A 23865-nucleotide genomic window follows, 5' to 3' on the forward strand; every position below is an offset into this window, starting at 1 on the left:
TGGGGTCATTAACCATTATGTATCTTTTAGGCAGTGGTTTTATAGACTAAAGAGCCAGCAGCAAAATCTCTACTTTCCACAGTTACTCAGTTAACAATACTTTAGTAGCTGAAAGGTGAACAGTGATGTCCAGGAACTGCTATTGATACAGCACCTCGACAGCTGAATCCACACATATTGGAACAAAGCAAGAACAGCCTCATCTTGGTCATGGCAACTACTAGCATCCTGCCCATCCTTCAATGCATGGAATTACATTTTAAAGCAATGTGAGAGCTAATACTGAACGTAGCCCAATTATACTTTAAGACTTGGAATGGTAAAGTGATATAAATAAGCTCTATAAAGTATATCTCTGAAATTAAGTGATTCTATTTGCTATAAAAAGAAAAAAAAAGTAAAGTACATCATCCAAACCCTACAGAAGTATTCAAATCAGTAATTTACTTTTGTCCCTACTAGTGTAAACTCTGTCAATCTTAAAACTCTCCTATGTTCCACTCATAATTCAAAGTTTCTTAAGCTAAGGCTCCTAACTGGAATTACTATTCGTTACACTATTCACTACTATTGTACAAATTGTCAAACTAGGTTGGGGTAAAACATTGTGGTCTTCTGAGAATATGACCTATGTGCTTAAGACTTTTGTTCATTGAAATTAGTTTGCAAAAACTAAATTCATTCTTTTCGTTCTAGAAGCAGTATCATAGGAAACCAGAGAGATCTTTTAGGTACCAATGATGCTACAAGAAAACCATACAAAGATGAGTTGTTTTTTCTGCTGAAGCATCTAGAGTTCTCAGATATTCGTAGCCTCAAAATTTCTAAACTGGAATGGGGGCGGGGGCGAGGTGTGGTGTGGGTTGGGAAGCTGTCTTCCCTTCCTGCCTCTCAAGACAGAGAAAATCCCAACATGAAACACAGCCTGCTCACAACGTTCAATCTGCACACAGCTCCAAGCTGGCACTGGAGGACTTCAAATACACACACAGCACATGGCTCAGCAGACATTATGGAGAACCAACCCACCCAGCAAAACAATCCCACGAAGGTATGTACTCTTCATTATTCGGCAGGCAGTGTGCTAAGCATTTTGCACACATCAACTCACTGCTACATGAACCCTCTTTGGTAGATTGAATTATCATGTCTATATAGAGATGACAGAGCACAGAAAAATCAACTTGCCCAGGGTCAAAGAGCAAGTACATAGCAGAGCCAGGTGTCAAACCTGGCAGTCTGGCCCCAGAGTCCATGCTTTTAACCTCCACAGGGCTCGTTTATTTACTATCAATAAATGGCAATATTATTTAATATCTAAAGGTAACTTCTAAATCTTTTAGTCCTGAGTTTTTAACCAAGAATATATATTTCTCCGAAAATTTTTCTTTAGTTTATTGAAAGAATTTTTACAAAAAGAAGCTAACAGAAGGGATCCAATTGCCTTGTGAAATCACAAGTCTCCATCTCTTTTTCTTGGTGTTTGTATACTAAGATGTGGCTTGTTTAGTGTCTTCTGCTCTTCATTTTCTCTCTTGTCCGTTTTCCAGGTCTTTTCTGCAGAAAAGGAAATACCATGTGTGTTCACACAGCAGTTGGCCTTCTGCCCCAGGGTCTGGACACAAGGAAAGGGAGGGAGGGAGAAGGGAGGGGTGAGAGTGGAGGCTGCTCCAGCCCCCTCACTCCATACTCACATTTGATCCTTTCTTTCCAGGCCTCTTGAGGCCCCTGCCATGAGCTGTCTTGGCCCGGAAGCTGGATACATCATCATAGCTCTCACGAGTGTTCCATTTGGAGCCTTTCTTCTTCCCACCATAACCAAACTTCTGGTTTTTATAGCGTCGCTTGGCATTGGGCCTGGAAAAAAGCAGTCTTATAGGTTACCCTCAACACTGCAAATCCTGATGAATGTTACGATCCAACCATACCCTCAGTTTCCTATCTGTAAATGAAGCCCGTACATACTACTGTACCCAAAATCTCATCCTTGACCCGGTACTTCTACTCTATAAACTTCCCAGACAAGATCATCTACCTACAGCCAAGGCAGGAAAACAAAGCGAGAATCAGGAAAAGATCTATCATGTGGCTCATCATTTATCTTCAGAGCCCATGGACTGTTGCCCACCAGGCTCCTCTGTCTATGGAATTTTCCAGGCAAGAATACTGGAGTGGGTTGCCATTCCCTTCTCTAAGCGATCTTCCACACTCAGGGCAAACCCAGGTCTTCTGCATTTCAGGCAGGTTCTTTACCATTTGAGCCACCTGGGAAGCCGCATTTTTAAACTAAATCTTATTAAATCACCCTCAGCTGTTCCTAGTCCTCTCAAGGATATTAAATGCAGTTAACACTAGAGGGTAAAACATGTTAAAACTGATCATCCCACAGGAATCTCAATTCACCATATCCAAAGTCATAGTCGCCTCCCTCCTACACTGGTTTCACCTCCTGTATCTACAGCCTAACTTGAGGTTGGTGGTCCTACCATATACTCAGCTGCCCACGCTATGAACCTAGGGTGGATTATAATTCCTTCTTTCATTCTCTGCACCCAGCTCAATTCCTGAGTCCTGCTAATTTGACCTCTTGAGTATTTCTTCAAGCAATTTTCTCTTCTCTACCCCTATTACGACTTTCAGGTCATTAGTCTTGTTCTCTGGACTTTGGTAACGGTCCCCTGATCAATTTCCCTGCCTCCCCCACTTACACAAGTGCCAGCGTAATACTGAAAACACGAATATGACCTGCTCACCATTTTGAGTAGAGCCCATGAGCACCTCCCCAGTGACTGCTGGAAACAGCCCAGGCTCCTCACAGCACTCCCTGCACTCAGCCCAGGCCCTCCCAGCTACACCTCACCACTCCTTGCCTCACGGGAACCCCCATTCCACCAGATGCCGGCTGCTCCTCACACACAAGCCTGCTCTTCTCATCTCTACACTTCTGCTCACTCGTGTTCTTCCATCTTCCCCAAACCCATGTCTCTCCCGTTCTCCTGGTTAATTCCTACCCATCTTTCAGACTAAGCTCTGGTGAACCCTTCTCCAGGAAGCCATCCCCAGACTCTGACCCCTGGACCATGTCACATATTTCTAAAATGGGCTTCCAGACTTCTCCCTCAATGCCTCTATCACGCAGGGAGTATATTATACAGATACGATCATTCCCCTCAGGATGGGTGTCCAGGAATGCATAAAGGTGAACAAAAAGAACCAATAATAATATCCAACGTTATCCCTTTTAATCTAATATTAAGAGGTACTTACAATTTTTTTTTCATTTTCACAGATGAAGAAATTAACATTTAGGAAGGTAAAATAACGTGCTCAAAGCTACCCTCCTAATGAGAGACAGAACCCAGATCAGAACCCTGGGTCTGCACACAATCGTCACACACGAGGAATCAACTTCTACGTATTCACTGAAGTCACCTCACTAGAACCTTCAGAGACTGATGTGGCTGAACGGGGCCATCACAAGGCCCATAGGTCTGGCCGCAGGCACAGCCGCACTCCTTGCACTGAGGACACACCATCAACTGTGGCCCTGCACACACCACCGCCAAAACAGGATGCAGCCTCACCCCTTCTTCATTTGCTGGCCTTTGGCTCCTTCTTTTGTACTCCGTGCAACAGGCTTCTGATCGCCCTCAAGGAAGTCCAGTTTATCAGAGAAACCTGGGAGTGAAGTACTTTGATCAGCACCACAGTGTTTTAAAAAAAAGATTCAACTTCAAAAGAAGGATGTTACTTTTGGAATTGGTATTAAGAGGCACATCTTGCTCCCCACACCATTCCCAAATGTTAGGTCCAATGGTTCCAAATCAATCAAGCCTTCAGATGTGTTTGACAGAATCAGCAGGCGCCCCTGCTCCCCTGCAGCCTTATGAGAGAATACACTCACCTTTCTGATATTTCTTAATGGCACTCATCATGTGTGATTTCTCCTTCTGTCGCTTCTGAAGAACCTCTGTTTGCACCTAGATGTGGACACAGGACTGTTACACCCACTCCAAACCAGCACTCCAAACGTCTACAGCCTCTCAGTGACCAGTCTGTGACCACCACTGAGCACTGACTGTGTGCCACAACCACGTTAAGGCTCTAAGTATATTCTCAATTTCTCATCCCAACAACCCAGTGAAGCAGAAATTCTTATGACCCCAAAACGAAGCACAGAGAGATGCTATAATTTGCCTAAGTCACACACCAAGTGTGGAGCTGAGATTCACACCCAGGTAGTCTGCGTTCTTACCCATGACACAACCTGCTATAAAACTGCACAAATCATGTTTATGTCAACATCCAATTCTCTCCCTAATTATATCTGGGCAGATTAAATACCTAAACCACTGTTGCTAGGCATGAAAATACCAACAGAGAAAACAATCTCCCCAAAAAACAAACAAAATACTTTAAGGATAAAAAGAGATGCTTAAACTCTAAGGCAGGGTTTCTCCATCTCAACACTATGACAGTTTGGACAGGATCATTCTTTGTCAGGGGGGAGTATGGCCTGTCCTATGCATTGCAGGACGTTTAGAAGCCTCCCTGTTCTCCACCCACAAGCTGCCAACTGCACACTCCCCACCAAGGTGTGACAACCAAAAATGCCTCCAGACATTGCCAAATGTTCCCTGGTCAAACAAAATTCTCCCCCATCAGACTGTGCTGGGAAGTCAGGTTTGGAAACCACTGATCTGGACCCAGCTCTTCACAGTACAGGTGTGTAAAGTGCAGCCAAGAGAAGTACCTGACTCGCTTGTAATGACCATACTACTTCTGGTGACACACAGGTGTCCAGGAGGGATTGTGTTTTGTGGACACTAGCTATGAGATAGTAAACACACAACGGAACACACACCAGGCACAGAACCAACTCAGACCAGGCAATCTACGGACAAACACCCTCGGCCCCATCCCATCCCTGTCCGTTTTCCTTCCCACCTTCTTTCCATATTTTCTAAGTGCTCGCAGCTGCTTAGCCTTTTCCGACTTCTCCATGGCGGCCTGTTTAGCCTGCAGTTTCTGTCGAATCTAAAACACAAAATGTTGTCAGCTTATGTTAATTGAAAATGGCATGAAAGCTGCTTAGGGTGCACTGCAGCAGGCAGCAGACACACTGTGGAGCTCTGCACACTGTGGAGCTCAAAGGAACTACTTGTTAATCATCTACTCCAAGCCCTGTGTTTCACACACAAGAATAATAAGGCCCAAAGGCTAACACCTTTATCCAAGACACCAAAAGTCTCAGTCTTGGAACCACAACATCAAGGGGACCTTCTTATTCCCAATGTGCTGTTTGCTCTGTTAAACAAAACAGCTTGCTTGTCACTGAATCAGGAGAAAAGACTAACTTCTCTCCATCCATACCGTCTGCAGACTGTGGTGAAACCAGTATGCAGCTTTAGCCTCCTTCTCCAGTATACCATCTATACTATAAAAACTTCAAACCGATATCAGATACCTAGCTATTTGCATTAAACATACACATTTCAGTTAAAGAATGAACAGTTATGAATTTGAATGTGCAGAAATGGGTCTGGGTTCGTCTCTAGATTAGCTTCCTTGAGTACCACTGAGACAAGAAAAGCCAGCTTGAGACCCAAGGGAACTATTTAGGTATATCTTGGATTCAGTTCAGTTCAGTCGCTCAGTCGTGTCCAACTCTTTGTGACCCCATGAATCACAGCACGCCAGGCCTCCCTGTCCAACACCAACTCCCGGAGTTCACTCTAACTCACGTCCATCGAGTCGGTGATGCCATCCAGCCATCTCATTCTCTGTCGTCCCCTTCTCCTCCTGCCCCCAATCCCTCCCAGCATCAGAGTCTTTTCCAGTGAGTCAACTCTTCTCATGAGGTGGCCAAAGTATTGGAGTTTCAGCTTCAGCATCAGTTCTTCCAATGAACACCCAGGACTGATCTCCTTGCAGTCCAAAGGACTCTCAAGAGTCTTCTCCAGCACCACAGTTCAAAAGCATCAATTCTTTGGCGATCAGCTTTCTTCACAGTCCAACTCTCACATCCATACATGACCACTGGAAAAACCATAGCCTTGACTAGACAGACCTTTGTTGGCAAAGTAATGTCTCTGCTTCTTAATATGCTATCTAGATTGGTCATAACTTTCCTTCCAAGGAGTAAGAGTCTTCTAATTTCATGGCTGCAATCGGGACTTCTCTGCCTCCCAAAGTTGAATAAGGACCAAATTCTACCTAACTGTTCAGTTCAGTTCAGTTGCTCAGTCGTGTCTGACTCTTTGCAACCCCATGGACTACAGCACGCAGGCCTCCCTGTCCATCGCCAACTCCCAGAGTTTACTCAAACTCATGTCCATTGAGTCAGTGACGTCATCCAACCATCTCATCCTCTGTCATCCCCTTCTCCTCCCGTCTTCAATCTTTCCCAGCATCAGGGTCTTTTCCAGTGAGTCACCTCTTCACCTCAGGTGGCCAAAGTATTGGAGTTTCAGCTTCAGCATCAGTTCCTCCAATGAATATTCAGGACTGATTTCCTTTAGGATGGACTGGTTGGATCTCCTTGCAGTCCAAGGGACTCTCAAGAGTATTCTCCAACACCACACTTTAAAAGCATCAATTCTTCAATGCTCAGCTTTCTTTATAGTCCAACTCTCACATCCATACATGACTAGTGGAAAAACCATAGCCTTAACTTACCTTACCTAACTGTAAATTATGCCAAGTCTGAGCCATACATTAATCCTTCATTTTACAGCAGAGAAAAACTGAGGCTCAGAGAAAGGTAACTGTCTACAAGTTATAATGCTGCCCCAGCAATGGCAGGAAAGAACTGTTGTCTCTTCCACACACCATGCCATGACCATGCCAGCTAGGAGATGCATAAAGATCATCTTTACCTTAGGGACCACACTTCTTACATTATCTTCCTCCCTTAACTGTTTATATTAGGAACAAGTCAACCTTACATTTGCCCAACTGGTGTTGATTAGCATGAATCTGACATAGATAACAGATAATAACTGTCCTCTACAACTGGCTCCCTATTAATGTGCTTATGCTTTTGTCTGTTTGAACTTTGAGACAAGCCAGCCATATAGACTTAAGTACAAAGCCTCAGTCTTCCAGAGAAACCTTTTCCATTTCTTACCTTCTGCATCTGCTGATCAGATTTGGCCATCTCTGCAAAATAATCTGTAGGCCGCTTGGTAGGCACTTTGAGCTGATGGAGGCGGGGCAACACTGCAAGCACGGCTGCCTGGGCTTGACGGTAGCTGTGGATATAGGACAAAGTGTGAAATCAGCTAAGGCAGAGAGGCCTTACATCCTTCTCACTGCCTCTCATAAGGTATCCAAGGTCGGAAGAGCCTGCAACACCTGACCGCCACCAGCAAGAACACACACACAAACAAAAATGGTAATAAAACCGCATTAACTCATTAGGAGAAATTTAGATGTACACTCTCTTAAAACGGGTGGGGAGTATTGCTTACAATGAATTAGTAGTGTAATAGAATGACCACTTGAGAAGTGCTCACTAACTTACAAATGCCAATTACACATTCTTATTTAGTCAATTAAAAAAAAGTCCATATAAGTATCCTGCATAAGCAACTTCTGTTCTCATAATCAACTGCACAAAAAAATTAAAAACTTAATATCTGAAAATAAACTGGACTTTAAATTGTGACTGCTGGACCACAGGGCTTTTCTCTCAACCACGGAATATCTCCTACTCTTTAGTCCAAAGAAGCTTTCCTCCCTACTCCGAGGCTTAGAAAACCTCGGAGGAACACATGCTCCCGGCTTCCACCCTCTCCCCACTCTCTAGCACAGGGACCCACAACCTTTCCCACACTTAAAAACATACATACAAACTCATCTCCCGCTTAAAGTCATCTTCTGGATCAACAGCTTTCGGATCCTGGTTCTGAGACGTTGACTGAGGTCCACTGATTTCTGGTACCGGACCCAGGGTCACATCAAGCCTTTCAACCCATTCCAGATCCCGCTTGAATTCAGCCAAACACTGCTTCAGGCCATTCTAGGAAATTCAGACACCAAGCTCACAAAAACGTAACAGGCCAACAAACGAAGTGCCAACCTCCAAGACCCCGACAGGTAGTTGACCCTCTTGGCAATGCGCAGGTTGTGTGTTTCCTGGAACTAGAACGTAGTCTCTGGAGCACAACAGTGCCCCGCGCGCATCCCAAGTCTAGCATTCTCCGACCGGGCGCCTGAACTCACCACGTCGTTCACGGCCTTCTTCGGCCCCTCTAGCACCACGTTGAGGCCTGGCTTCAGAAGCCCTCGGGAAAACGCCTCCTGCAACTACAGGGCACGTTCCGCGGTGAGAACGCGAGAGTGAGGAGTCCTCTCCTTCGCGCAGCCCCGCGAGCTCGGATGATAACCTACCTCTCTGTCTGTGACAAGAGAGTCATCAGAATCGGAGTCCGAACCTGAGAGCGGGGGGGTGTCCATCTCACCGGGCGCGAGTCCACAACCACCGGAGGAAGCGGAGTAGCCCAAGACCCCCGCGCCTGGAAGAGGGCGCCCCTCGCCGCTGCCGGTTTGCAGCCCCCTGCCCTCCTGCCGCGGACCCACGTGGACTCGAACCGCACGGGAGCAAACAGCTGCTCCTGAGCTCGCCGAGCGAAAGACTTCCGCTTCCGGGTGCTGACAGACTTCCGGCTTGCCGTTGCTATAGGAACCGCTCCGGCGTCGGTGAGTGCCGGGTTGCTTCGGATTCGTAGGGATAGTACCCTGGACACACGCGTGGTGTGGGGATCCAGAGAGCAGAAGCTTACAGGTGGGAGAGATCCCTGGGGGTCGTCCAGAGGAGCAGGTAGCCGCGAGGGCGAAAGGAACGAGCAGACGCAGGAGCTGGGTTGGGGGCACCGGAGGAGATCGCTAAGGGGAGGGGCTGGGGAGCAGTTCGGAGGCGGAGCCGCGGGCGTGTCGCGGTGCGGGTGCGGCAGGGTGGGCGGGGTTTCGCGCTCCCCGTGCTCACCAGCTGCGTTGCATCTTTAGCGGAACTACCCGGATCATGTCCACTGTGGTAGCTCAGTCGCTGCATGTTTTTGGTCTTCGATCCCACGTGTCCAACAATGTCTTATTCTTCGATGAACAGATCATTATATTTCCTTCAGGAAATCACTGTGTGAAGTACAATGTGGATCAGAAATGGCAAAAATTCATTCCAGGTAAAACTGTTTCCAATTTGACACCTTGGTAACCATGTGAACCAAATAGAACCCCATAATCCCAATACAACGATTGAAAGAAAACTTTTTTGGCCAACTTGAATAAACACATAGTTTTATAAATGTAGAAGAAATACATGTCTACTTACCTTATTTTAATGTAGAGATTAATGAATCATATATAAAGTCACATGTAAAATCATGTTAATTTAAAGGTACTTATTTTCACTGTGATCTAGTGGAAAAAAATTATTTTGAAGAGTTTCATGCATCTTCATTATCACTCTCTTTGTCATCACCAGGGCTGCTTTTTGACTTCTCTAACAGTTTTCTAGAGTACACCACTTTCATTACAGGCCTTTTGAATTCATTTATGATGAAGACACTAGAGATTTTACCCCAGGTCAGAAATAGCCATTTGTATACTGTAACATTTGGTTTTGTTCACATTGGTCCTGCTAATGACATACATGATTTCCACACCTTAGCCACTCTTTTCCACTGTTTTCTGTGCTCAATCCGTTTTATTGTGACGTGCATACAAAAGACTGTATACTATATATATGTATTATTTAAAGAACTATAGTAAAATGAAGCTTTGAAAGTCTACCTAAAGGAGAGCAAATAGTGCATTCCCAGTTCCAGTGTTTCTCCCTGACTTCACTCATCTCACATGTGCCCACTCGCACTCCATCCTGGAATTTGTAATTTTTCCCTTATTTCTCTGCATAATTTTACCACATATTTAGCTGTGTGGCCTTATGTAAGATATTGTTTTTGTCTGTACTACTTTCTAACTTCATATAAATGTAATGGTAGTATATGTATTCTGTGACTTGCTTCTCTTGTTTAACAACATACTTTGAGATTCATGCATTTTGTACATGTTAACTGAGTTCTTTTTATTACTATGCAGTATCCCCTCATATGACTCTAATGTCTCAAGTATATTTATCCATTCTAGTGTTGATGGACATTTGAGAACCAACATTTGCTTCTCTGGTGGCTCAGATGGTAAAGAATCCTCCTGCAATGAGGGTTCGATCACATTGGGATTGACTTGGGTTTGACCCCTGGGTTGGGAAGATCCCCTGGAGAAGGGAACAACTACCCAATCCAATGTTCTGGCCTGGAGAATTCCATGGACAGAGGAGCCTGGCAGGCTACAGTCCATGGGGTTGCAAAGAGTCTGACACGACTGAGTGATTTTCACTTTCTTTTTTTTTGCTATTTCAAACCATGCTGCTATAAGCATTCTTGCGTTCATGTATTCTTATCTACTTGTGCAGAGATTCTCCAGGGCACACACCAAAACAGTAGTGTGGCAGTACTAGTTCACACTGCTGTTACCCCACAACCTCACCGCCTCTTGCTATTATTCTACTTCTAATGTTCTGTGCATTTACCTACTACTTTGGCCACCTCATGCGACGAGTTGACTCACTGGAAAAGACTCTGATGCTGGGAAAGGTTGGGGGCGGGAGGAGAAGGGGACGACAGAGAATGAGATGGCTGGATGGCATCACCAACTTGATGGACATGAGTTTGGGTGAACTGCGGGAGTTGGTGATGGACAGGGAGGCCTGGCGTGCTGTGATTCATGGGGTCGCGGAGAGTCAGACACGACTGAGCGACTGAACTGACTGACTGACTGACTGAACTGAATGAGGATGAATATATTTTCACATGATTAAGGGGCTACTCCTGTTTAATCTTCTGTGAAATGTCTTGTTTAAATCTTTTATCCATTTTCTACGTTTTAGGGGGTAATTTTCTTACTGATGTATGGTTGCACTATATTTCTGTATGCTAATCCTCTGTCAGATGTATCAGTTCAGTTCAGTTCAGTCGCTCAGTCGTGTCCGACTCTTTGCGACCCCATGAATCACAGCACGCCAGGCCTCCCTGTTCATCACCAACTCCCAGAGTTCACTCAAATTCACGTCCATCGAGTCGGTGATGCCATCCAGCCATCTCATTCTCTGTCGTCCCCGTCTCCTCCCACCCCCAATCCCTCCCAGCATCAGACTCTTTTCCAGTGAGTCAACTCGTCGCATGAGGTGGCCAAAGTATTAGAGTTTCAGCTTCAGCATCAGTCCTTCCAATGAACACATACTACAAATAATTTCTCCCAGTTTGGGGCTTGTGTTTTCTTCCTCCTTGTGGTATCTTGATGGACAGAAGTTCTTGGTTTTAATGAAGTCAAATTTATCAGCCTTTTAATATTCTCCTGTATTAACTCTTTGATACGCTCCACATTTACCTTTCGTCTTTTAGGCTTTGGGTTAGGGGGGTGCTGAGTGTGTTAGGGGAATAGCGAGGAGCCCAGTATGCCTGGAGCAGAGTGAAGAGAGGAGGAGGAGCGAAAGGTGAAGCAGAGAAGTAAGCAGAGCAACATCACATGGGCTTTGAGATCAAGGGCTCCTACTCTGAGTCACATGAGAAGCCGGGATGGAGGATTCTGAGCACAGCGACATGATCTGACTGATGTTTTAAAAGGTTCCTTCTGGCTACTGTTCAGAGAATAGATTTAAGGAGGGACAAGAGAGGAAATAGGAGACCAGCTGAAGGACTATTGCTGTAATCCGGGTGGGAGGACATAGTGGCTTGGAGCAGGTAGCAGGTAACAGGGATGGTGAAAAGAGGTCAAAGCCTGGCTCTGTTTTGAAGGTGGAGGTGACAGGTTTTCTCATCGACCTGATGTAGTTGGGAGAGAAAAGGAAGAAGCAAGGGTTTTGGCCTGAGCAACTGAAAGGATGGAGTTGCTGCTAACAGACAGGAAAGACTGCAGAAGGAGCAGGTTTTGTACGGGATGTTAGTGTTTGACAGGAAAGACTGAGATGCCTGCTAGATATGCAAATAGGATCTTAAGTGAGCACTTTGATGTCAGTTCTTGCCTGAAGAGTTCCATGGACAGAGGAGCCTGGCAGGCTACAGTCCATGGGGTAGCGAAGAGTCGGACACAACTGAGCAACTAACACTTTTTCAATTTCAATTGATGTCAATTGTGGATTCAAGAGAAAGAGGCCCTGGCTGGTGATAAAAATTTGAAGGTTGTTAGCATAGAGGTTCGGAGAAGGCAATGGCAAGCCACTCCAGTACTCTTGCCTAGAAAATCCCATGGACGGAGGAGCCTGGTAGGCTGCAGTCCATGGGGCCGCGAAGAGTCTGATGCGACTGAGCGACTTCACTTTCACTTTTCACTTTCACACATTGGAGAAGGAAATGGCAACCCACTCCAGTGTTCTTGCCTGGAGAATCCCAGGGATGGGGGAGCCTGGTGGGCTGCCATCTATGGGGTCTGACAGAGTCGGACACGACTGAAGTGACTTAGCAGCAGCAGCAGCATAGAGATTAAATACAAAGTCCTTAGAATGAGGATTTTCCTGGTGGTCCAGTGGTTAATTCTGCACTTCCAATGCCGGGGACATGGGTTCAACCCCCAGTCAGGGAACTTAAGATTCTACATGTTTGCAGCATGGCCAAAAAATAATTTTTAAAAAATCCTTAGAATGGAGTAAATGTTTTGTGAAAGAAAAGAAGGATAAAAATTGGACTGTGGGGGCTTCCTACATTTAGTGCCAGGAAATGAGGAAGAATCTGAAAAAGAGTCTTTGGAGGAGTAGCCAAAAAGAGGAAATCTGTATAGGAGGTGAACATATGTCAAGGAGAAGTCAGTCATCAACTACTTTAAAACAACAGGAGAGCATTTACAAACTGCAATCAGTCAGCACATGTTAAGCACCCACTGGGAGTTAGGCACTAGTGATTAAAAGAATGAATAAGCCAGAAAGCCAGGGCCCCTGGCCTCCAGGAGCTCTCAGCATTGTAGTAGGGACAGGTGTGTATGCAAATGAGCACTGGGACTATGTAAACGAGCAGGACGCCTGCTAGGCCAGGTACAGCCCTGCTACAGAAGCCCAGAGGAGGGGAGTAAACTGTTGTCCTTTGCCTTCTCCTGGCAGTCTGGTCTACACTCACACTTGCAACTCCCCACCATGACTTTTACCTCAAATCTGTATTTCAGTCCAAACATCTCCCCTAGCTTTCATCATATCAAGCTGCCTGCTAAGACCTCTTTACCTGAAAGTTCCACTGTATGTATCTCACACACAATATATCCAGAATGGAATTTTTCATTTCCTTTTTTCTCCCTTTCCTTGAGACTCGACTTTGCAAGGTATCCAAACACATGATGAAGATATGATTACAAAAATAAGCTAGTCCTAGTATAAATATCCCAGAAACCCAATAATACACAAATAAATGAATACAGTGGATAAAGGAATATATAAATGAATTTCAGTTCAGTCACTCAGTCGTGTCCAACTCTTTGTGATCCCATGAACTGCAGTACACCAGGCCTTCCGGTCCATCACCAACTCCTGGAGTTTACCCAAACTCATGGCAATCCACTCCAGTATTCTTGCCTGGAAAATCCCATGGACGGAGAAGCCTGGGAGGCTACAGTCCATAGGGTCGCAAAGAGTCAGATACAACTGAGCAAAAAGTGGAGGAAGAATATGGAGTGCTGGCTGTTTAGGGCATACAGGCCTGTTATCTGACCCTGCTGCACCTTCCAGACCCATCTGGGTCATCCTTGGCTCACACTGGATGCTCAGCCACTGCCCACTCTGTGTAGTTCCCCCACCAGCTACACCCTTTCTCATGCCCACACCTTTGCCCCTCCTGACCTGCCCCACCCCCTACCCTGTTCCCACTTTGTCCTCTTTTAGGAATCCTTCCCTGACTTCCCTCCCACCACAGCCTCAGTGAGGGGCCCATCCTAGGTATTTTCAAAACAACCAAGGCACAGTTGTACTGAAGGATACAGGGATCAGCGGTTACCTGTTTCTGCACTTTTCTCCTGTTGCCTTGGCAGCACCCACCATGGTGCCTGCTGCTGCTGCTGCTAAGTCACTTCAGTCGTGTCTGACTCTGTGCGACCCCATAGACGGCAGCCCACCAGGCTCCCCCGTCCTTGGGATTCTCCAGGCAAGAACACTGGAGTGGGTTGCCATTTCCTTCTCCAATGCATGAAAGTGAAAGTGAAATTGCTCAGTTGTGTCCGACTCTTATCGACCCCATGGACTGCAGCCCACCAGGCTCCTCCGTCCATGGGATTTTCCAGGCAAGAGTATTGGAGTGGGGTGCCATTGCCTTCTCCGACCACGGTGCCTGGTTTGTGCTGAATCTTAGTGAATGCATAGTCACCCCTCATCAGCCCCTCTCCTCTGTTTGCAGGCTCAGACAAGAGTCAGGGCATGTTGGCCTTGGCAATCAGTCCCAATCGGCGCTACCTCGCTGTCTCGGAGACCGTGCAAGATAAACCTGTCATCACCATTTACGAACTGTCAGCCATGCCCTGCCGGAAGCGCAAAATCCTTAATAATTTTGACTTCCCAGTTCAGAAGTTTGTTTGCATGGCTTTTTCTCCAGACTCCAAATACCTCTTGACTCAGACCTCACCTCCTGAATCAAACCTTGTCTATTGGCTGTGGGAAAAACAGAGAGTCATGGCCATTGTTAGAATCGACACTCAGAACAATGCTGTCTACCAGGTACTGCCCAAAATAACAAATATTATGAAAATTATTAAAACACAGTAAAAGCTGTCTCTCATTGAATGCTTTCTATGTGCCAGGAATAGTGCTGATTTCTTAAAATGCATTAGGAAATTTGCCACACAACACTACATAAAGTATATGTAATTATTGTCTCTGTTGTAAAGATGAAGGAACTGAGGCTCCAACAGTTTAGCAGTACCAGGACTCGCAGTACCAGGACTCCCTGACCCTAGGGCCTGTGTTCTTTATTTTGTCCCAGAACTGCTTGCTGGTTACAAGTCAGATTCAGAGGCAGTTTGATCAATTTGCTCTCTCTCCCCAGACCTGGCCTCTTCTGGGAAGCATTTCTGGGCAGTGGGAAGACTTCAGGAAAGTGGTGTGAGGTCATAAATGTTTAGGAAGCTATCCGTGAAATTGCAGTTATGTGAGGAGCAGAAGTTTTTATTGTTCTTTGAGGGTAAAATGCAGAGGACATGTCAGGAGGCTGGTTGGGTCCCAAGGTGGCTTTGCTTGGAACAATCAACCTGTTCTGAGATCTAGTGCTCAGTTTTACAGGTCCACGCACTCAGTTCTGTTTAGGTTCAGAGATACTGGCTATTCAGCATCTTGGGCACAGACTCTGTTATTCTCACAAGAGGCTGGTGAGTGAACCAGCATGTCACAACCAGAACACACATCATCTATCCAGAAGTGCAGTTGTTAATCAACAGGTTGCTTGGTGATTACAGAATCAGAGCAAAGTAGAGCCTGAAGATTGTTTCATCCAGGTCATAGTAAGGCATGATACAGCATCCTATTCAGAGCAGGGAGGACCTTCTCTCAAACAGATTCAGGAAACATTCACTGGATGCCTGCTCTGAACCTGCCATTGGGGGGATACAGAGATGAAAAAGTCACAGCCCCTCCAGGCGCTCACCTTCCAGTGGGGGCGACAGATTAACTGTGACTGCAAATGGGGATGAGGGTAAAGGAGGCCTAATCCCTGACATGTGGCTCCTTCACCCTGGACAGGTCACATAAACCTGCCTGATCCTCATTTTTCTGTTTTTAGCTGAGCTTTCATTCTATTTTGCTAACACAGAGTTTGGTGATTGTCAAGACCTGCTACTCATCCTGCTTTTTGGTCTTCATCAGATGACTTTTGAAGGTTTCCTAATTTGATTCATGGACCCTACAAATATAATGGACATAGATCTGTCCTCTCATCAAATATATCTAAAATTATATGATTTAGTGATGTTTAAAGGATCCTGTGAACTACTTGGACTAACTAATAATTAGTTAAACGGGAAATAATTCCATCAAGTTTAGTTTTATGTCTTTTTCTTTCATTCTTTCATATTTTACAGGTGAGCTTCAATCCCCAGGATAACACTCAGATTTGTATCACTGGAAGTGGGATGTTTAAACTTCTCCGTTTTGCTGAGGGAACCCTGAAGCAAACTAATTTTCAGAGGGGAGAACCCCAAAACTATCTCGCCCACACCTGGGTGTCCGATGACAAGATTATTGCTGGCACTGATACAGGAAGACTCTTCCTCTTTGAATCTGGAGATCAACGCTGGGAGACAAGTATCATGGTCAAGGAACCCACCAGCGAGACAAAGAACCTGGGGGTGATCCAGGAATCAGAGAGGTAACAATGCCCTCTGGGCTGGAGCTCTTGGAAAAACACACTCGTCTTGCCAGTAGCATCACTCGTAAAACAGCATTCTTTAAAAATCATTCCTTTGTCTTTTCTAGAGTTCATCCATATTCAGGGTCAAATTTGATGCTTACAACTATAACCTATGTACAACTATTTTTATGTTTCTACCTAACCTCATTTTATAAGTGTTTCCCTGGTGGCTCAGATGGTAAAGAATCCATCTGCAGTGCAGGAGACCCAGGTTCGATCCTGAGTTGGGAAGATCCCCTGGAGAAGGGAATGACTACCCACTCTCGTATCCTTGCCTGGAGGATTCCATGGACAGAGGAGCCTGGTGGGCTAGAGTCCGTGAGGGTCACAAAAAGTCAGACACAACTAAACAACTAACAGTTTCACACTGGTATGACTTAGTCTTCAAAGCTACCTATTTTCAAAAATATGTTTTCTACTGGCTTCCCAGTTTACTAAATCAATTAAATAGATGTCCACCAAGCCTTTGCAATGTGCAAGGCATCTTGCTAAGTGCTGGGGACACAGGTCCTCAGGACCTTATAATTTGATAGGAAGCAGCAGACTAATAAGGAAATACAAGGAAATGTCAGTCAGTATGACAGAAGTGTATGGACCAGAGTAGGGGCTCAGGATGAAGCTGTCAATTTCACCTCTACTGTAGCCAGTAATAGTCACATCTCACTCATACTGGATAGTACCATTGTGTGGTCTAGACACTGCCTTAAACACTCTGTATATAACTTCATTTGAGCCTCACCCATCCTACATAGTACATATTATTATCACACCCATACTGTAGACTCAGAGGTTAAATGCCTCACCCAAGATCACAGCACTGTTAAGTAACAGGCCAGGATTCAAAGCCAGATGTCTGATCCCAATCCCTGAGCCCGCAATCAAAACGGCACCCTGTAGATTCCTCTTTCTCAATGTCTTTGGGTTCACCCATTTATACCACCCCCATGCCAATGACATTTCCTTTTTGTCGTGATTATGTTGAGAACTTCCTAATAAGGCCATTTCCCTCCAGTTTGCTGTGTTCACCATCTTTCAGTGAGTCCAGGACACCAAGAATAAAGCTCAGACTCTTGAACTTGGCCCACATGTCCCTGCTACTCTGACCCTTCTCTATATCTGCAGCATCAGCTCTTGCCTCTGTCTACCGCATATCCCTCATGCACTCTCCTGCTTCTGGGCTCAGTCTGCCCCTACACCGACCCCACTCCTCTGGACACTGCCACATCCCTCTTTGTCCCTCCAGTCTCAGCTGGGAGCCCCCTGCCTCTGCTCATCTCAGACAGCTGTTCTTCCTCTATGTCTGTCCTTAGGTTTTCTTGTTAGCTGATAACCAGCCACTGCCATCCTACTCAGCAGTCCCTGACAATCCTTATCATACATCCCCTAGAGCATCAGCTTAGGAACTGGGTCAACTTATTTATCATTGTTTCACAGAGTCATTGACACAATATAACTCTGGTAAATGTTATATGAATGAATGAAAATATGCGTAAATGAATGAAAGAGAAAGGAAGGGAGGAGGGAAGGGGAGGAAGAAGAAATGGAAGGAAGAAAGGGAACCCTCTGACACTGTTGGTGGGAATGCAGACTAGTACAGCCACTATGGAGAACAGTGTGGAGATTCCTTAACAAACTGGAAATAGAACTGCCATACGACCCAGCAATCGCACTCCTGGGCATACACACCGAGGAAACCAGAATTGAAAGAGACACATGTACTCCAATGTTCATCGCAGCACAGTTTATAATAGCCAGGACATGGAAGCAACCTAGATGTCCATCTGCAGACGAATGGATAAGAAAGCTGTGGTACATTTACACAATAGAGTATTACCCAGCAATTAAGAAGAATACATTTGAATCAGTTCTAATGAGGTGGATGAAACTGGAGCCTATTATACAGAGTTAAGTAAGCCAGAAAGAAAAACACCAATACAGTATACTAACGCATATATATGGAATTTAGAAAGATGATAACGATAACCCTGTATACGAGACAGCAAAAGAGACACAGATGTATAGAACAGTCTTTGGACTCTGTGGGAGAGGGCGAGGGTGGGATGATTTGGGAGAATGGCATTGAAACATGTATATTATCGTATGTGAAACGAATCTCCAGTCCAAGTTTGATGCATGGTACAGGTTGCTCAGGGCTGGTGCACTGGGATGAACCAGAGGGTTGGGATGGGGAGGGAGGTAGGAGGGGGGTTCAAGATGGGGAACATATGTACACCCGGGGCAGATTCATGTCAATGTATGGCAAAACCAATACAATAATGTAAAGTAATTAGCCTTCAATTAAAATAAATAAATAAATAATAAAGAAATGGAAGGAAGAAAGGGAAAGGGATGGAAGGGAGAAAAGGAAACGGAAACTGGATTTAAATCTCAGCTTTCAGTTCAGTTCAGTTGCTTAGTCGTGTCCGACTCTTTGCGACCCCATGAATCACAGTACTCCAGGCCTCCCTGTCCATCACCAGCTCCCGGAGTTCACTCAAACTCATGTCCACAGAGTCGGTGATGCCATCCAGCCATCTCATTCTCTGTCGTCCCCTTCTCCTCCCGCCCCCAATCCCTCCCAGCATCAGAGTCTTTTCCAGTGAGTCAACTCTTCGCATGAGGTGGCCAAAGTACTGGAGTTCCAGCTTTATCATCAGTCCTTCCAATGAACACCCAGGACTGATCTCCTTTAGAATGGACTGGTTGGATCTCCTTGCAGTCCAAGGGGCTCTCAAGAGTCTCCTCCAACACCACAGTTCAAAAGCATCAATTCTTCGGCGCTCAGCTTTCTTCACAGTCCAATTCTCACATCCATACATGACCACTGGAAAAACCATAGCCTTGACTAGACGGACCTTTGTTGGCAAAGTAATGTCTCTGCTTCTTAATATGCTATCTAGGTTGGTCCTAACTTTCCTTCCAAGGAGTAAGTGCCTTTTAATTTCATGGCTGCAGTCAGAATCCGCTACCCCTTACTAATTGTGTGATCTTGGAAACAACCCCTCTGAGCCACTTTTTTCTAAACAACAAAATGAGTATGATAATAAAAACAGTGACCACAGAGGATTGCGAGATTTCCATATAAATGTATAACCTTCCATCTTCCACGGAGCCCTAGTAGCACTCCCAGCCAAAGGGGCACATTTAGGCCATGGGAAGGGGGCTCACACTGAGTGGTTTCTCCCATGTGCATGCATGCTAAGTCGCTTCAGTCATGTCCAGCTCTTTGCAACACCATTGACTGTAGCCTGCCAGGTTCCTCTGTCCATGGGATTCTCCGGGCAAGAATACTGGAGTGGGTTGCCATGCCCTTCTCTGGGGGATCTTCCTGACCCAGGGATGGAACCTGGGTCTCCCACATTGCAGGCAAGTTCTTTACCATCTGAGCCACGCTCCCACACCCAAGGACAGTCCTTCTTTCTCATCCCTAGCACAGTTCATCTCCTTGGAATCATCTCTGTTATCTGTGTGTGCTATTTTCTTTTCCAGCCTGATCGAATTTCCAACAATCACTTCCCCAGTCCCTTCCTACGAGCAGGTCACGATGACCAGCAGCCACAGCCAGCTATCGCTGCCCCAGGTGTTTGCCATCGCAGCCTATTCAAAAGGATTTGCCTGTTCTGCTGGGCCAGGGAGAGTTCTGCTGTTTGAGAAGATGGAAGACAAGGAGTTTTACCGTGAGAGCAGGGAGATCCGGGTAAGGAGGGGAGGAAGCAGCAATGCTGGGGTCCAACTGGCATCTGTTCTCCAGGAGCAGAGCACTGACACAGCGACTGATGCCAGGAAAGGGGCTGAGTGCAGAGCACAAAGGGACTCGAGCCATTTGTCCCGAGGGGAGTTTTAGGATGGGTTGGACAGAGTTGAGGTATAGAAATAGGGAGCTCTGGATCTGAATCCCGGGAGAGAACTTGGGCAAATTGTTTTCTCTTCAAGTTCAGTGTTCCCATAATGTATATGGATGTTTGAACATCAAGAACACCACCTGATTTGGGACTTCTCTGGTGGTTCAGTTGCTAGCCTCTGCACTTCCGATACCGGGGACCTGGCTTCTAGATCCTTGGTCAGGGAACTAGATCCCACCTGCACAACTAAGAGTTTGCGTGCTACAGCTGAGATCTCATGTGCCACAGCTAAGACCCGGCACAGCCAAATAGGTAAATAAACATCTTTAAAAAAAAAAAAAGAAAGAAAACTACCTGGGCTTCCCTGGTGTCTCAGAGGGTAAAATGTCTGCTCGCAATGCGGGAGACCAGGGTTCGATCCCTGGGTCAGGTAGATCCCCTGGAGAAGGAAAAGACAACCCACTCCAGTACTCTTGCCTGGAAAATCCCATGGACGGAGAAGCCTGGTAGGCTACAGTCCATGGGTATCAAAGAGTCAGATACGACTGAGCAACTTCACTTCCACTTTCATCTGGTATGCAGTAGGCATTCAGTAAATCTTTGGGGAAGAAATGATGCAAACTGTTGTGAAGAGAGATTTCACCTGGCTGGGGAAGAACCAGGAAGGTTTCAGAGTGTTTGCAAGTCATCGTTGAAGGGCTGTAGAGAATGGATAACATTTGACAGGAAGAAACAGATCAGGAAGTCCAGGTGAAGGGAAGAAATTAAGCAAAGGTACCGCTGACATTGGAGAAGGAAATGGCAACCCACTCCAGTGTTCTTGCCTGGAGAATCCCAGGGACAGGGGAGCCTGGTAGGCTGCCGTCTTTGGGGTCACACAGAGTTGGACACGACTGAAGTGACTTAGCAGCAGTAGCAACCGCTGACAGGGATCAGTGGTGTGTTTGGGAGATATCTGTTCCCCAGTGGAGGGGCCTTAAGTCACTTGAAGGGAACGAGAGGACTAAGGCTGGTAGAAAGATGGCAAACGCCAGCCTGAGGAGTGAGTATGTAAACGGGCAAGGCATCCTGTTTTCAGTGGAGAAGCACTATGCTTCAGAAAAGTGATCTGCCTGTGATATTAATACACAGTGTGGGCGATTTGAAGGCATTGGCTATGGAGTGGTAAACACACATTAAATGAGTTAGACTTGACTCTAAAGGTTTCCTGGCTGAGTGACTTCACATGAGTTGCTGAATGTGGCAAACCTGTGTCTCTTCACTAAGGAAACAGCTCACCCTGGTGGTTATCGAAAGGATTAAACATCTATGTGATCACGATGCAGTTCAGTTCAGTTCAGTCGCTCAGTTGTGTTCAACTCTTTGCAACCCCATGGAGTGCAGCATGCCAGGCTTCCCTGTCCATCACCAAGTCCTGGAGTTTACTCAAACTCATGTCCATCACGTTGGTGATTCTATCCAACCATCTCGTCCTCTGTCGTCCCCTTTTCCTCCCACCTTCAATCTTTCCCAGCATCAGGGTCTTTCCAGTGAGTCTGCTCTTCACATCAGGTGGGCAAAAGTATTGGAGCTTCAGCATCAGTCCTTCCAATGAATAGTCAGGACTGATTTCTTTTAGGATTGATTGGTTGGATCTCCTTGCAGTCCAAGGGACTCTCAAGAGTCTTCTCCAACACCACAGTTCAAAAGCATCCATTCTTTGGCGCTCAGCTTTCTTCATAGTCCAACTCTCACATCCATACATGACATTGGAAAAACCATAGCTTTGACTAGACAGTCTTTTGTTGGTAAAGTAATGTCTGTGCTTCTTAATATGTTGTCTAGGTCATAGCTTTTCTTCCAAGGAGCAAACGTCTTTTAATTTCATGGCTGCAGTCACCATCTGCAGTGATTTTGGAGCCCCCCAAAATAAAATCTCTCACAGTTTCCATTGCTTCCCATCTGTTTGCCATAAAGTGATGGGACTGGATGCCATGATCTTAGTTTTTTGAATTCTGAGTTTTAAGCCAACTTTTTTCACTCTCCTCTTTCACTTTTATCAGGAGGCTGTTTAGTTCTTCTTCGCTTTCTGCCGTAAGGGTGGTGTCATCTGCATATCTGATGCAGTGCCTGTGCTCAATAAATAGTACTAGTTAATTTTGCAGTTAGGAATTAGTCCTGAGGTTTTTTGTTACTGGAGCCAAAGGGCAGTGAGGTCTAGGATCACAGCAGTGGGACGCAGAGAGAGCCTTTGTGAAGGTTAAGTCTGTAGGATGTTCCCTGAGTAGATGCCGCAGCCCATAGATGAGGAGCTCTCAGGGAGGATGTCCAGGTTCAGTTCAGGGTTCTGGGAAAGGACACCAGGAAATAGGGGTTAAGAGCAAGGTGGATGGACACTAGGGGGAGTTCGTAAGTTTACTTTGACTATAAAGCAATTCATTCTTTTGTGTGTTCATTTACTTAACAAATATTTATTGAGTGTTTGCTATGTGTCAGGCTGTATTCTCGGGGCTGGGACATAGGTGAGAAGTAACCGCACTGAGACTTGTCCTTAGGGCTCAATCAACAAGCAAACAGATATGAACAGATTGTTGGATGAGATCAATGCTACAGCCAGGAGAGGACAGGGAGTAGGAGGGGCTTCTGTTCTAGAAAAAGTGGCTGGGGGAGGCGCCCCCGGAGGAATGTTGACACTTGACCAGAGACAAGGATAAAGTGAAGCAGTTTGAAATGTGGTTTAGACCTTGGGAGTGAAATCACTCACAATATATCCATGGCACATACACACTCAGACACAGGCTCACACTCACACACACATATACACACACATACTCATATGCACCGCCATTGTGCTTGGCTTCTATCTGGCGCATAGATGATGCTTAATTTTCACTGTTTTAAGTATTTATTATTGTAATTACTACTGTTGTTTTCAGGCTTCCCTTGTGGCTCATCTGCTAAAGAATCCACCCGCAGTGTGGGAGACCTGGGTTCAATCCCTGGGTTGGGAAGATCCCCTGGAGAAGGGAAAGGCTACCCACTCCAGTATTCTGGCCTGGAGAATTCCATGGACTGTATAGTCCGTGGGGCCACAAAGAGTCAGACACGACTGAGTGGCTTGCACTTGCACTTTCGCTGTTGTTTTCATTGGATCCTCGTGTTAGGTAAAATCATTGAGAGAGAAAAAGTAGAGACAAAAAGAGGACTGAGGACAAGCCTTAGCGTTTCCCAGTTTCAAGACTGAGATGGGATGAGAGCCCAGCAGGACACTGAGAAGGCGAGGGCGTCCGCTCATCCGGTCAACAAACGTCTGCCGGTCACCCCAGGGCCGGGCTCCAGGGTGGGGCCTGCGGTGGGCACATCAGACGTGGCGCTTCCCCCACGGACCTCACTGTCTGGGGGAGGATGCAAGGCCACACCATGCAGTCACTGAGTCACATGGCAGGCTGCCATGTGCCAGGCACTGCTCCAAGCACCAGGGGACAGAGCGGGAACAGACAAGGTCCCCGGTCCACAGGCTCCTGTTCCCTTTATGCAGTGTGACACCTGGGACTTAGAGGGAACTCCTGGGTGCTGTGGGCACATTGAGGGGCTGTCAGGGCCCACTCAGCCCAGGG

The 23865-nt window shown here is 46.0% G+C and overlaps 2 protein-coding genes across 2 annotated transcripts in view; one reads left to right on the top strand and one right to left on the bottom strand.

Annotated features, from left to right (window-relative positions):
- Positions 1–1378: 1378 nt before the first annotated feature.
- On the bottom strand, positions 1379–8611 carry EBNA1BP2 (EBNA1 binding protein 2). The gene is made up of 9 exons (XM_055403448.2): positions 8395–8611; positions 8227–8310; positions 7854–8023; positions 7130–7253; positions 4948–5037; positions 3905–3980; positions 3585–3678; positions 1695–1857; positions 1379–1557 (listed from the first exon to the last, which is right to left on the bottom strand). Exons 1-9 carry the CDS (start codon positions 8458–8460, stop codon positions 1507–1509), a joined length of 918 nt encoding a protein of 305 aa, XP_055259423.1. The 5' UTR covers positions 8461–8611; the 3' UTR covers positions 1379–1506.
- A 404-nt stretch (positions 8612–9015) lies between these two features.
- The window catches only part of CFAP57 (cilia and flagella associated protein 57), a 71579-nt gene continuing 56729 nt past the window's right edge, over positions 9016–23865 (top strand). The window contains exons 1-4 of the mRNA XM_055403161.2: positions 9016–9182; positions 14427–14743; positions 16099–16385; positions 19917–20124. Coding sequence (XP_055259136.2) covers positions 9026–9182; positions 14427–14743; positions 16099–16385; positions 19917–20124 — 969 coding nt within the window. The 5' untranslated portion in view covers positions 9016–9025. The remainder of the gene's footprint in view (positions 9183–14426; positions 14744–16098; positions 16386–19916; positions 20125–23865) is intronic.

The sequence above is a fragment of the Moschus berezovskii genome, chromosome 4 (assembly GCF_049115385.1).
Source record: "Moschus berezovskii isolate FMDL1 chromosome 4, NW_MosBer_1.0, whole genome shotgun sequence".
Lineage (NCBI taxonomy): Eukaryota > Metazoa > Chordata > Mammalia > Artiodactyla > Moschidae > Moschus > Moschus berezovskii.

Bases quoted from the DNA above. Each gene is read 5' to 3' on its own strand.
- EBNA1BP2 (XM_055403448.2), bottom strand. From the start codon at position 8,460: ATGGACACCCCCCCGCTCTCAGGTTCGGACTCCGATTCTGATGACTCT. The intron at 3,679-3,904 runs GTGAGTGTATTC...CTTCACTCCCAG, and splicing joins CATTAAGAAATATCAGAAAG to GTTTCTCTGATAAACTGGAC. The intron at 1,858-3,584 runs GTGAGGCTGCAT...GCTTTTTTCCAG, and splicing joins GGCCAGCAAATGAAGAAGGG to GCCCAATGCCAAGCGACGCT.